Here is a 15,145-nt window from a genome sequence, read left to right as displayed (position 1 = left end):
ATCAAACCTCTGTTAGGCAATCACCCAACATTTGTCAAATTCTAACAAAAGGGTTTTCAGTCTCCTCTTCCCAGCTTATCTCTATGTACAAGAAATGAGTGAACTGGAGAGCAAACACCCAGATGTGCATGAGAAGTTTCAAAACGGCTTCCATGTGATCCGGCAAACAAACGAGTTTTGGGCAGGCCTCAGCTGTGATCTAGTCATCGAACAAACACTCATGATTCCACTAAAGAGCACCGGTGGCTTGACTCATGGCAGTAAGATGACAGAGGAACACCTAGCATTGTAAACAAAGTCAGCCCCCATAACGTCTGAGGTCAACGTCGCCATGCAGGACTTCAATGATCTCACATACGCAACAAGCGAACAGCATAAAGAAGCAACTGGTGCCAGAATTGAAAGACATGCATTCGACCTCTCGAAGATAAGCACAAAGCTGAATGCATTTTCACCTTCCTCCTCTGATCCTACATTGAGAAATATCATAAATGGTATCGTGGCAAGCAAAGACATCAATGTGCATGAATATGAAGCTGTTGGGAACAAAATCATCGAGAGGATGATTGGACAACCTGTGTCTTCCTTCTCCATCAAGAGGACAGAGAAAGCAAAGACCCTGGGAAATTATAATGCTCTCCAGGTTGCTCCTCACAGAACCATCGACTCCAGTGTGCTATTCCAGCGATTCCTGGTGGTATCCCAGATAGGTGATTTGTCACTTGAGGACATGATGAGTTTTGAGCTCAGTCCATACCCTCCATCTCTCTTTAAGGCCGACAAACCTCAACTCGCTCAAGCCGTCAATGACCACTGTACCAAGGCACTGGCATGTGAAGGAGTACCTGACACCACACCTTCAGCGCACTTTAAGACTGAAAGGTATGTTCTTGATGGTGGATCCTTGCTGCACAAGCTCAAGTGGAAGAAGGGAGATACATATGGCAAAATAGCCAGAGCATATGCGGACTTCACAACAAAACACTATGGGACAGCAACTGTTGTCTTTGATGGCTATGGTGCAGGCCCTTCGATAAAGGATAACACTCAGCAGAGACAGGGCAAGCCAACAGCTATCCGACTGTGAACTTCACCAGAGAAACTGAATTTGACGGAAAGAGATGAATTCCTATCTGTCGGCAGTAACAAGCAACAGCTGATCACCTTAATAGGTGATCAGCTGAAGAAAGTGGGCTGCACAGTTATTCAGGCAGAAGGGGACGCTGATGTGGACATTGCCAAGACAGCCGTAAACAGCACAATTCTGCATTCCACCACACTAATCGAAGAGGACACAGATTTGTTGATGCTTTTGCTCCATTACTGTATACCAGATGGAAAACCACTATATTTCAGATCAGACAACCAGTCAAGAAGCAATCTGAAAGTATATGACATCAATCGGATGAAGCTTCTTCTTGGGAATAAGTTGTGCACTCAACTATTAATCCTGCACGCCTTCACAGGATGTGATTCAACATCTCGTGTGTATGGCATTGGGAAAAAATCAGTCTTTCAGAAACCTTGCAACACAAAAAAACTCAATGTAGTGTTTTTGCAAGAAACCCATGTTACTCCAACAGCTCATGCGGAATGGAACCGTATGATAAAAAGAACAGGGTTTTTAGCGATTCAAATTCCTCAACTGCAGGAGTGACGTTTCTGCTGAACCCCCATTTTTAGCTCGCCTGTGCGAAGAACAGAGAGCTATAGCGATACCCCCGGAGTGAGCGTGTGCGTGAGCGTCAGCGTGAGGCTGAAATTGTTAAAGTTTTTGGTGCAAATTATTTAGAAGCTTGCCATTCTTTTAATATGTGTACTAGGATGATGATATTTGGCATGGAGGTTCCTTTGCGGTATATTATTGATGTAGTGAAGTTGAAATTAAAAAATAATTTAAAATGTTTTAAATTCTTGACCTGCTTTGAACTTAACTTTTTTGTAGCACATCAACGTTAAAGTTTTTGGTGAAAGTTATTTAGAAGCTTGCCATTCATTTAATATGTGTACTCGGATGCTGATATTTGGCATGGAAGTTCCGTTAGGGTATACTATTGATGTGGTGAAGTTGAAATTAAAAAATAATTTAAAATGTTTAAATTTTTTTACCTGTTTTGAACTTAACTTTTTTGTAGCACATCAACGTTAAAGTTTTTGGTGCAAGTTATTTAGAAGCTTGCCATTCATTTCATATGTGTACGAGGATGCTGATATTTGACATGGAAGTTCCTTTGGGGTATACTATTGGTGTGGTGAAGTTGAAATTAAAAAAATAATTTCAAATGTTTAAATTTTTTTACCTGTTTTGAACTTAACTTTTTTGTAGCACATCAACGTTAAAGTTTTTGGTGCAAGTTATTTAGAAGCTTGCCATTCATTTCATATGTGTACGAGGATGCTGATATTTGGCATGGAAGTTCCTTTGGGGTATACTGTTGGTGTGGTGAAGTTGAAATTAATAAATGATTTTAAATTTTTTAGCTCGCCTGTTCAAAGAACAGAGAGCTATAGCGATACCCCCGGCGTGAGCGTGAGCGTCAGCATCAGCGTGAGCGTGACCGTGAAAGTGTTAAAATTTTTGGTGCAAGTTATTTCCTTTCTCATGTTTTTATCTACCACACTATTTTTTTACTGATTACAATATACAAATACATATGTTGCTTTAAAATTATTTGGATCAGACTTCACTGCAATGCTTTATAAAAAATATTATTAGACTCGTCTTTTAAAAACGATAAATGTATAAACAGGCGAGCATTGGGTGGCTTTGACACCAATTCTCTGGTTGTTCATTGTAACTATCTTTCCAAAATGTAATTCCAGCACATTTTGCTTCCCTGGAATGTTCTGCGAACAATATCAATTTTACCTGATTGAATGCATATAAAATGACTGTTTTTACAGCCATTTTTTCCTGCTGTGCAGGGGTTGGGCTTTTTCGTGAGGCAATGTTTTATGGCCGGATGCCCTTCCTGACGCCAACCCTGGTTGCCTCTTACGACACACAGGGATATGGTACACCTATTCTAACCGGGGCATACACCGGGACCAGTACACTGGTACTGATTTCGCTGACCTCGCAAGGATGACAGGCTGAGTCAACCCCCTGGTGTTAATTCAGCAGCCAACAGGGCTTGAACTCAGGACCCTGGGATCCCAAGCCACCACCCTAACCACTAAGCCAACACCAGGCTTGATTGAATGTGTATGCCCCTTTAAATAGCACAGACCGACAGGTGTTTATGCCAGATTCGGACCTTACATGAGGCAAATCAACTTACAAAGGTGCATTATATTGGGGGGTGATTTGAACTGCACCCTGCAACCCGATCTTGACCGTAGTGGTGACAGATCTTGACCGATCTTGACAGAACTCCATCCCAGACCGGCTAAACTACTTGATGAGATAGTTAGGAACTTTGGCCTCCATGATCTTTGGTGGCTACAGAACCCCATGATACATCAACTCACTTGGTGTAAGGCTGCAAATAACAAGGTGTCCTAAGCTAGGCTCGACCGGTTCTACATCAATTCGCCCTTCATAAACCTCTCCCTTTCGACAGGAATTTCTCCTTCTGGCTTCTCAGATCACCACCTGATTACTGTGAGCTACCACACACATCTGTTCCCCAATCACTACTCGTTTTGGAAACTTAATGTCACCATTTTTGACAACCCCTCATTTCGGAATGCCTTTAAAAGTGTATGGTCTATTTTGTTAAATTCTAAGCACCGCTTTACAGACCTGCGACTATGGTGGGATAACATAAAGGCCCAAATCTGGGTTTTTTGCCAACAGTTTTGCTTCCCAACCACACAAGAGGAACATAGAACAAAGGTTAGTTTGGAAAAACAAATTTTACAGATCCAAACTCACCTAAAAACCTATTCTCCCCCCCCCCACCCCCTCCTCTCCCCCCCCCCCCCATCCCACCAAAAAAGGTTGAGTGTGAGAAAACGCTTTCCTTCATAACATAATTGAAAACCAAACTCGAGGAGCTCGAACAACATTGCATTTTCAACATCTCAATTGTTTGGATCCACCAACTCGGTTCTTCTTTGGTTTTGAATCTAAGATTCCTCACCCCCAAATTACCACCTTGAAACCTCCTGATAACTCCGTCATTACTCACCCCAAGGAAATCAAAATGGAAGCCAAACTCTATTTCTCCAAGCTTTACAAAGCAACGGAGGTTGATATTAATGATGTCTCCTATTTGGTTGATGGTATTTGTACCCTAACCCCAAACCAAAGGTTGAGCCTGGAAAAAAAAAAAACACTCACACTTGAGGAACTCTCTTGCTCTCAAGAGCCTTGGAAAAGGAAAATCACCCAACCTTGATGGACTGCCGTCAGAGTTCTTTGAACGTTTTGGGACTTAATTGGGCCTGAACTGCTTTCAGTCCTCCAAGAAAACCTCAAAAGGAACGACCTCCCATTGAGCTGCAGAAGAACAGTACTTTCCTTGCTCCCCAAGAAAGCTGATCCCTTGCTCATTTCCCATTAGAGACCGGTATCATTACTTTGCAGTGACTACAAGATTTTTTTCCCAAAGCCATTGCTTTATGCCTTTCACCCCTCCGAAAAGACATTGTAAACGTGGATCAAACATATTATGTTCCAGGTTGGAATATTCACGCCAACATTTCTGTCATTCATGATGTGATCGATGCTTCCAACATTTATCATGCACGTGTTGGTATTGTTTTGTTGGCTCAAGAAAAGGTGTTTGATTATGTTTCTCATAGATATTTGTTTGAAGTACTGCAACGGTTTGGTTTTGGACCATTTCTAATCATGTATACAAGCTATGTTATTCTAACATATCGACCCTCCTCAACATGAACAATTAGCTGGTGCCCCCCCTCCCCTTTTACATTGAAAGATGGGTAAGGCAGTGGTGTCCACTTTCAGGTTCCGTACATACCTGATATCCTGAACACCTCTTAAACACTTTCCGGAAGTCTTTGTCTGGCTTTACTGTTGGAGGGTTAAACCATCCTTTTAAGTCCAGTCCTTATGCTAATGACATACACTCGGTGTACCAAACATGAGAAACACCTGCGCTTTCCATGAAAGCCTGATCAGGTGAATACAGGTGAAAGCTATGATCCCTCATTGACTGCACCTGTTAAATCCACTTCAGTGTAGATGAAAGCGAGGAGACAAGTTAAAGAAGGATTTTTTAAGCCTTGAGACGAGTGAGACAACAATTGTGTGTGTGTGCCATTCAGAGGGTGAATGGGTAAGAAAAAAAGATTTAAGTGCCTTTGAACGGGGTATGGTTGTTTGTGTCAAGTGCATTGGTTTGAGTGTGTCAGGAAATGCAATTCTGCTGAGTTTTTCACACTTAACAGTTTCCTGTGTGTATCAAGAATGGTCCACCACCTAAAAGACGTCCAGGCAACTGCAGGCCAGTGGTTGAAAATGGCTCATTGATGAAAGAGGCCAAAGGAGGTTGACACAAATTGTGCAGAGCAACAGATAGGCTGCAGTTAGTCAACGGACAGTCCAGTAGAACATTGGTGCTGAAAGACCCCAAAAATAATGCACAACTCGTCGTACCTTGACACGAATGGATTATGGCAGCCGACGACCACACAAAGTTCCACTTTCAGCAGAAAAACAAGAACCTGTGGTTGCAGTGAATGGAGGAATGAAAACACTGGACACTGGAGGATTGTGTTCAGTGTTTTTGCTCCTTTGTCCACTGCGAAAACACGGGACACTGCTTGGGGCAAGGATAATGCCCCGTGCCACAAGGCTAGGATTGTCCATGAATGGTTCCACAAACATGGCAGTGAATTCAGCTTACTGCAGTGGCCTGCCCAGTCACCAGATCTCAATCCAATTGAGCATCTGTCGGATGAGATTGAATGAGCTATTCAGAGTAGAGATCCACTACCAACCAAATTTACAAATGTGGGAAGCATTGGAGTCAACATGGGCCGACATCCATGTGGAACACTTTTGACACCTCGTGGAGTCCATGCCACGATGAATTGAGGCTGTTCTGAGAGCAAAAGGGGGTGCAACTCAACATTAGGAAGATGTTCTTTATGTTTTGTACACTAAGTGTATAAAACATTAGGAAGATGTTCCTTATGTTTTGTACACTAAGTGTATATGTTTGCATCAATGATTCAAGTGACATTACGAGGATGATGCATGGTGTAAATCTTTTTAGCAAAGTCTCATCTGCAAAGAGAAACTGGGGAAAAACAGAAGCACTGTGACTAGAACCTCATGTCCATCCACCTTTTCTCCCTCCCCTCCCCACACCCTTCCTCACCACCTTCGCTCTCTCTGCCAATATCACCTGGAGGAGAGATGGGATTAAATTTTGGGTATTTCGCGTGGTCCTGGTGATTTCGTGAGGCACAACTGGGAAGGTTTGCCTGAATGCGTTGAACTGATTCTGTCAAAATGGAAAGGACTACTATGCCAGCTGTCCTACCATGGCAGGGTATTAATAATAAATACCCTGGTTACTTCAATTCTATGGCACAAGGTCTTGGCTCTGCAACCATCTACTTTGTTGGTTGATGAAACGCAAAAGCGTGTTACCCAGTTTTTCTGGTCTGGAAAACACTGGCTGCGACCAGAAAGGTTGAACCTACCGGTGTCTGAGGATATAATCATCATAAATTGCAGAACCATCGCCTTCCGTCTTCAGACGATTTGGCGGTTCTTGCATGTGCCTTTGTTGCCTTGGAGAGACCTCGCTAACTGTAGAATTCCATTGTCAAATGGAGAATTTTGGTTCTGCTAAATTCCTTTTCCAAATGGACCTAACCAGGGTCGATTCACTGATTTTTGGGTTTTTTTTTTACTAAAGTTCACTGCCTTCCTTTTACGAAAGTATATTTAAATCTCTGGCAAGCCTTTATCTGGTCTCTGGACTTCACTACGTATGAGCAGTCTATGTTCTGAAGTGAGCCACTGTTTCACAACATACTCTTTGAAGGCTTTTATAATAATAGGACCTTCATTAAAAAATTATCAGTTTCAATAACTAAGGTATGTCACCTTAAAAGTAACACCAATTCTACATCGCTAAGTGTTGCTGCTCTTGCCTCAGTGACCGGAATTAGGTCCTGTCGCAAGATAGACAGGTGCTTAAAAGCAGGGTTTCGTACGTACTGTACTTCCTGAACTCGGTGGAATCGTCCTGTGCCACCCTCTGAACCGAGCATTGCCCTTTCCCCAATCTTCAATTATCTGTTTCCGTCAACTTAGAACTGTTAAATTTCAGCCGCTCTCTTTCTTTATCCAGCAACAACTGCAAAAATCCTGTTCTTACAATGTCTGAAAGCCTTTTTTCCTTCCCTGTCCACCATTCACCATGTAAGTGGTCCACAGTCTTACCGCATACGCTTCCTTGCTGCCCTATTGGCGGATGGTATTACGAGAAACCTGTTACTAAACGTGCTGGTGATCTCCAATAGAGAATTGCACACTGGATACTGCCCACAAACTTGCTTATTCACTGCTTTTCAGAAGCGATAAGCGAGCAGTGTCCTTTTTGAAGACAACTTGAAACATTGTCTCTCACATACATTCGAAGCGACTGCTTAACCTTCCTATTTATGCTTTTGAAAGCACTATTTGCACGCCTTTGTCTTGATTTTAGCTTTCCAATATTTATTTTCGATCCAAGTGGTCCTTTTCGTCTTCCAAAGGCAGTTTTGCCAAATTTCCTCATTTCCCAAGCCAAGCTGGCAATTTATAAGACCAGAAAGTCCAAGTTAAAGAACGATTTGTACAGCACAGACACCGTGGTAATTTTTAAGGCACTTAGTGAAAGCTGAATTAAACTTCAATTTTACTGTTGCTCTCATTCCAGTGAGTTGAAGCCTTTTGAGAAGCTTTGGTGTACGAATGATGATTTTTGAAAAGTATCTGAGGGCTGCTTGACACTCACTTTCTACTTACTGTCTTCTTGTGCTTACTTTGTAAGCTCAACTTTCCTTATGTGGTTTATGTTTTCTCCGATTCAAAACTGACTCGAATTGCTGGTTCTGGTTTATTTGCATTTGCTGTAATAACTCCTTTATATATTTTTTGCAATAAAAGGACATAAAAGTCAAGTCTATCCTGTGGCTTTGTTCCTTATGCACAGCCACATCTATTAAGTTGTAAGTTCCAAACTCGGGGTACAAATATAACTTTGTGTGGGGGGTAACATAGGACATGTGGCCGTGGCCACACACAGGGGTGTGCGAGGGGTCGCGGGGGGCGTAAATTCTCCATGTAAATGTGTACCGTGTAGTGCCACCTGGTGATGGTGGCAGAGGGTATTACAGCATCCTTTTTTACCTGGGCAACACTGAAGTTAAAGCACTCTTCACACAGGTAAAATTGTCTTCCTTCCATTCCCCCCCCCCCGCCCAAAAAAACAAAAAACAAATGGAGGGGCCTGTCAAAGCCTGTCATCGTGTGTGAGACATTTCTAGCAGGAACGGACATCAGGATGAGTAGGGGGTAGAGAGTGGGGGGGGGGCAGGACGTGACGACGGGGACAGGTAGGGGTCATTATGTATTCCTTTCCTTCTGCACTTCTGCATCTGGTATACAGTAATGGTTCAACAATGCTTCAAGATGACTTCTGGAAGGCAGTTATTATCGAGAAAAACGATTCGTGAGTGGCACAAAAAAATTATGAAAACTGGTAGCATCCTGCGGAGGAAGGGGGCATGCCAGAAAAGCACAAGTGGTGAGGGGATTGAACATGTTCTTGAGTCGTTCCAGCACAGTCCCCATAATTCCATTCGGACAGCCACCAAGGAGCTGCAGCTATCCTGCTCAATGGTACATAGACTTATGCAAAAGTGATTGTGACTGTATGCGTACAAGGTTCAGCTGGTGAGGGATCTTAAGCCGGACGATTGGATGCAACACATGGTGTTTGCAGTGGATATTTTGTAACGCTTAGATCAAGATGATGGATTCTTACAATCTATGCTTCTCTCAGATGATTCAATCTTCTATGTTTCAGGGAATGTCAACAGGCAATGTCAGGGATTGGGGCTCTAAGCCTCCCCATGATCTCTGAGAACTTGAGCACAACAGCCCAAAGGTTAACGTGTGGTGTGCCCCAATGCAATCATTGGCCCATTCTGTTTTGCTGAAGCCACTATCAAATGTGACAATTAGCTGGATATGTTAGAGAACTTTGTGCTCCCACAATTTACGGATGTTCCCCCAGAGGTAATTTACCAACAGCACGGGGTTCCCCCACATTTGAGTGTAATGCTGCACAATTTCCTCAATGAACACTTCAACAATCAATGGATTGGGTGCAATCATCCAATTCTTTGGCCACCATGTTTGCCAGATATAATGCTTCTGGATTTTTTTTTTATCTGTGGTTCTATGAAGGACATGGTGACTGGTGTACTGAACCAGGGTTACCAATATTGCGGACCTGCGGAAGAGGATTAGGTTTGCAATCGAGACTGTAAATGGAGGAATGCTGAACCAATCCTGGAAGGAGATCGAGTATCGCCTCGACTTGTTACATGTGACAAGGGGTGTTCACGTAGAAGTGTAATGATGATAATGATGATAAATGAGGATCTTGACAAATGTTGATAAAATTTGAGACATGTTCTTTCACATGCAGCAAACCACGTTATTGCATCACATGACATCATTTGTTTATGACAGTTTGAATGAAGAACAGTAATTTGTTGACACCCTGTATGTGTGTATGTATGTATGTATGTATGTATGTATGTATGCATGTATGTATATGCACATATACATGGCTGATAGGATGACCGAGAAGTACGCGCATTTGCTTCTAAGCCGTCCAGTCTGGGTTTGAATCCCAACCTAGCTATAAACTGTCATCCCGGTGTTTAACAGGCAGGGTGATTCACCAATGTGTGTGCCGTGCCTCAGTTAGACGTGAAACTCGGTTTTCCATCTCCCAGCATCAGTTTGTGGAGGTTAAAGAACATACTGTGTCCTTCGCTATGAGTCTGTGGGCCATCATCAGCAAATTCCAAATTCCTGACTCAACTACTGCTGCGAGAGGCACGGCATTCGGCTCAGCATGACCATTGCCAAGAAACTGTTTTGGAAACACCGATGCTCTGGATGGAGAATGGTGCACAGGTATGAATATAAATTTTAAATAAATAAAAAGTAATAATAAATAAAGGAATAACAAGAATGGTCATCAGCTGACTACTGCGCCATGATTGAGCTTTCAACCAAGAGTGAGAGAAAGAGAGAGAGAGGGAGAGCAGAAAGGAGATGAGACATTTATTCTCTCTACTCAAAACAAAATAAGAAATTAAACACCGACATTAGGTTTTGAAGAGCAATAACTATTACCAATGGCAGTAAAACAGTGGAAATAGATCAGTTTTTTTTTTTAAAATCAGCTATGTTCAAGACCACAGCAAAAGGCTGAGCTCTTCAGAATATGTCCTCTAACATGTCAAAGCAGATATTGCCTTCATTATGAGAGGGTATGTCAGAAAAGCAAAAATACAACTAACGTTTTCATTGCAAAACAAGGACTTAGGGACGCAGTGGAACTCACAGAGGGCTGGCCATGCTGCTGATTGGCCAATACAGGCTCAGGTCGCTTGGTTTTCTTGACACTTCACTGTGGCCGTCGGTTCTTCTCCACACCGTGGCCCAGCTCAGTGCAGGGTCCACCTGCTCGTCTCTGTGGAATCATCGGAATCCCTGCACATCATAAGAAAACATCAATCCTACCACAGAACAAAGCAAACACACCTTTCAAACAGTATGATTAAAACCCAAATTTTATCACCAAATTTACTCTGAAATGATGGTAAAGGTGTTTGTTTGCATTTGCAAATGATTCACAACTCAGCTTCTGCAGTTCGCCATAGTGAATATTTTTAGCAATGTGAATGACCCGAGACTTTATATACTATTTGCTGGGCAACAGCATTAATGGCTATGAGAATCACTTAATTTCCATGCTTCAGCCAACTCTTGGGCCAACACTGGTAATGGCTTTCAAGAGGACGAGCAAGGATGGGAGGAAGAGGAAGCAGGACTTGAAGTACGTTTACTATCGTGCCATTGGAAAACACACAAACATATGTCTTCCCTTTCAGGGAGAGTGTGGGGTAATTGGTTATGGGTTAAAAAGGGGAAGGTAAATTATAAAGGTTTAGGGCTAGGTAAAAGGAACAGATTCATCAAAACCACTTGGAATGACTGCACAGTGTGAGCTGGTATTTTTAGTAATGCTTTTTATACAGTGCCGTCATGTGCAATCCAGTTTGGGGAAACATCCAAGAGGAATTAAAGACACGAGAGTCTCAATTACGATGTATAATGAAGTGAACCAGCCGGAAAACTAAGGATCTTTCATCATACATACGTTTGTTACCTCCGCTGCCGAAGGTGGAAGGAGGTTAGGTTTTCACCACTTTCTGTCTGTCCGTTTGTTTGTTTGTTTGTGAGCAGGATATTTAAAAAAAGTTGTGCACGGATCTGGATGAAATTTTGTGGACAGGTCCGGTACAGACAAGGATGAATTGATTTGATTTTGGTGAAGATCAGTATCCGAATCTGGATAGGAGGATTATTTAACTCTTTTAGTGATTCTTCACCATTGAGAGATGGGGCCAAAAACGATATATTGCATGATGTTTCAAAAATGTATTGGGCCTGATATGTTCTCGTGGATCAGGCATTACGTGGCAGAGGTATGTGCTCCACCGAGTGCCCTTCTAGTTTTCTTTTAAATCACCCGAGTGCCGTAGCCATTGTAGCTACATTAAAGGTAATAGTAAATGATCCCTGACCCCATTCCTTAGTGGGTGTAGGGAAGTGCTTAGGTCCCCACAAAAAAATTGGAAAAAAAGAAAATCCAAATTAGATTTCTTCAAAATCTTAACATGATTAGAACAGCAACATACAACATGTACCCCTGCTAATCTATCATACACACACACACACATATTTATATATATATATATATATATATATATATATATATATATATATATATATATATATATATATATATATATATATATATATATATATATATATATCCAAGTTGACAGTTGCACATGAATGGGGTAAACATTGTAACAGCAGCACATATCATTGGGCCCATACTCTGTGCAGAGCATCAATGCTGCCAAAGCAGTCTCCTGGGCTATTGGGCACAATCCTGGACAGGTCACCACTCCAACACAGGATACTCAAATGGCTCAATCAACCCAGCAAGCTGGTACTCATTTTGCAAACCTCAGAAGGATGACAGGCTTAGTCCAGTCTACCTGGTATTAATTCAACAGTCAAGCAGGATTTGAACTCAGGACCTGAGGATCCCCAGCCCACCACCCAAACCATAAAGCCAACACAAAGCATAACAGCACATATAATGCTGAATAATACCTTATTTAAGAGCTCTTGGGTCGAGACAGTGCATGCGGTCTGCAGATGTTTACGAATATCGATAGTCAAGCAATTTTGCGTTACGTGTATTTTTGGTGCACACACTGGTGGTGTATATGCTCAGAGTAGTTGGTTTGCACACCTACCAAAGTATGAAATTAATACAACCACAAACTATTCAGTCAATTCCGTCTAACGTATAATTACCTTTCTGTCGAGTTACTTCACCGAGAAACCTTGGCAGTCTTAACAGTTGGTGACTATTATGCTATCAAAGGACATTCACAGCAAACTCCGTACATATTCCACACTCCATTTGGGAACTAATTCCCTTACAAGTGGAACCTCTAACTCCTTACTAATGTTTCCACAATCTTTTCATGCACATGTGAGGCGTACAAAAGCTCTGACAATGCCTTGTGTGAGTGGAAGCACAATTTTTACAGATGGTGTATAATCTTAGAGTTGCTGGTTCACACACCTCCAAAAGTAACAAGCTCAAATGAGCTAAGATCCTCCTCCTCTTAATGATGACGTCATAAAAACGAATATGACGTCATTGTGATGTATCAGGTTTGCGATAAATTATCTGTGCTAATGCCCGGCTTGATTCCCGCAAACAAAATTCAAACAGCTTGTCTAGTTTCGGAGATAATGGTGTCAGCGATTTCCATTAGCAGCGATATTATGACGTCAACTTTTTTTTCTCGGAATAATTTCCAAAATCGGAGATTGTTACTGCCTGCGCGTGGGCTTTCTGCATATACTTGGCAAGTTTCACGAAGATCCGATGAAAACTCTGGGTTGTGAAACAAAAAATGTCAAAAAATAGGAATGATGTCATAAAAATTGATATGACCTCATAGTGATGTATCATATGTGCGGTAATTCATCTCTGCTAATGCCCTGTTCGATTCCCGCAAACAGAATTCAAAAAGCTTGCCTAGTTTCAGAGATAATTTTTTAGGCGATTTCCATTAGCGGAGATATTTTAACGTCATAACTTTTTTGTAGGAGGAGTTTTCAAAATCGGAGATGGTTACTGTCTGCGCAGGGTATTTATACATATATATGCCAAGTTTCAGGAAGTTTCGATGAAAACTGTAGGCTGTGAAACAAAAAAGTCCACAAGGAGAAGATGAAGAACAACAACGTGAGTAAGACTTAGAGATTCTCCACGAGGATCTAAAAATTAATATAACTACCGAATACCTCCCAAAGTACAAAATTAATATCACCAGAAAGTATTCAGCCAATTCCGTCAAACATATAATTACCTTTTTGTCGATTAACTTTCCTGAGAAACCTTAGCAGTCTTAACGGTCGGTGACTGATGCTGTCAAACGATATCCCGAGCAAACTTCCAAATATTCCACACACCATTCGGAACAAATCCCTTACAACAGCCGGTTATCTGCTCGTGTATTATAAATGGAAAGCAAGTTAAAAAAAAATGTTTATCTTTATGGGGTCAGGTTTATCTCCACCTTCCTTTAAGTCATTGGTCCCCAACCTGCGGCCCGCGGGGCCCTATACTGCGGCCCGTGAGGACTTTCCAATCAAAACACATTTCCATGTAGCAATTTTAAAGGGGTTTACACAATGCCACTGCCGGCCGGCGCCGTGACCTGAAAAGCCTTACACAATGCTGCTGCCGGCCACTGCCGCTTAACCGCCGGGAGGAATCAAATCAATTTGCATCAGTAAAACTCAATAAAATGAATCAATTTTTTTCTGGCTCCCAACATCCTTGGGAGTAGTGAATGCGGCCCGTGGGATCAAAAGGTTGGGGACCACTGGTTTAAGTGATAAAAAAAAAACATTTGGAACACTTAACCCAAGCTTGCTGACACTTGCAGGAGAGTTGTCTTGTGGATGACACAAACAGATTCTTTGTTGTGTGAAAACGGTGAGATTTTTCAATGTTTTCCAACTGCTGGGCTTCGTTTCAATGTGCCGGCATGCAAAGGTAATTGGTCTTTCCTGTTCAGCAGGATGCATGGCCACAACATGGCTTTATGAAAGTAGCATATTGGGTGAATTGATTGCCTCACTGATGGATGACAGACGATCATCAGAGAACATGGGTACCAAGTTTCAAACGCTTTGACAGTTCGGAACAATCATTATCAGTGAAAAGGTGGGGCTTCCTTCACTGGTTCATCAGATGGCCAGGTATCAATAGAAGGTCGAGTAAAGGGTGTGAGCCATATGCTGTCTCATGGGGGTTTATTAAACCAGGGTAATCTTTTGATGTGATAGATATCAAGGAATCTGTTTGCAAATAGATTCAGAATGTACAGTGGAATGAGCTTTTTCAGAGATTTTAGAGAAGTATGGGAAAGGCGGGATACACATGGATCAGATGAGGGAATGATTCTCCGCTAGACTGCAGAAACCTAAATAAACTCATGGTTAGTTTACTATTGCTGTGGCTGTTTTGCTCCAGTGCATACCATCACTCTTGGACATGAAATATAAGCCACAATGGATAGTATGGGTATCACAATGAAATCAGTGCCATAAAAAGGCATACAATCAGTAATCTGGAAATCACCCTTGTTCAGGTGGCAAAGTAAATTGTGCAATTGAGTAGACTGGAGGACACCGTGGAGGCTAGCACATCATCCCCCAACCAAAAGTCCATCAGAATGGGGTCTTTGAATCGGTGAGAGGAGTGGGTAGAGCATGTAAGAACTTTGCAACCTGGATGGAGAAGGGGTTCGTTTGGTCTATGATTTA

The 15,145-nt window shown here is 42.0% G+C and overlaps 1 protein-coding gene across 4 annotated transcripts in view; it reads right to left on the bottom strand.

Moving 5' to 3' along the window:
* LOC147015963 (uncharacterized) overlaps positions 1–15,145 on the bottom strand; it is a 659,412-nt gene that overhangs the window by 496,068 nt on the left and 148,199 nt on the right. For all 4 annotated transcript variants that reach the window (XM_085848637.1, XM_085848636.1, XM_085848639.1 and 1 more), the window contains one exon: positions 10,557–10,705. In XM_085848637.1, the coding sequence (XP_085704763.1) occupies positions 10,557–10,570 (14 nt within the window). In that variant the 5' untranslated portion in view covers positions 10,571–10,705. The remainder of the gene's footprint in view (positions 1–10,556; positions 10,706–15,145) is intronic.

The sequence above is a fragment of the Eptatretus burgeri genome, chromosome 12, assembly GCF_056783735.1.
Source record: "Eptatretus burgeri isolate ZD-2024b chromosome 12, Ebu_testis_v1, whole genome shotgun sequence".
Classification (NCBI taxonomy): Eukaryota; Metazoa; Chordata; class Myxini; order Myxiniformes; family Myxinidae; genus Eptatretus; species Eptatretus burgeri.
Note: the sequence above shows the minus strand (reverse complement) of the source record. Positions and strands in the feature narration are given on the sequence as shown.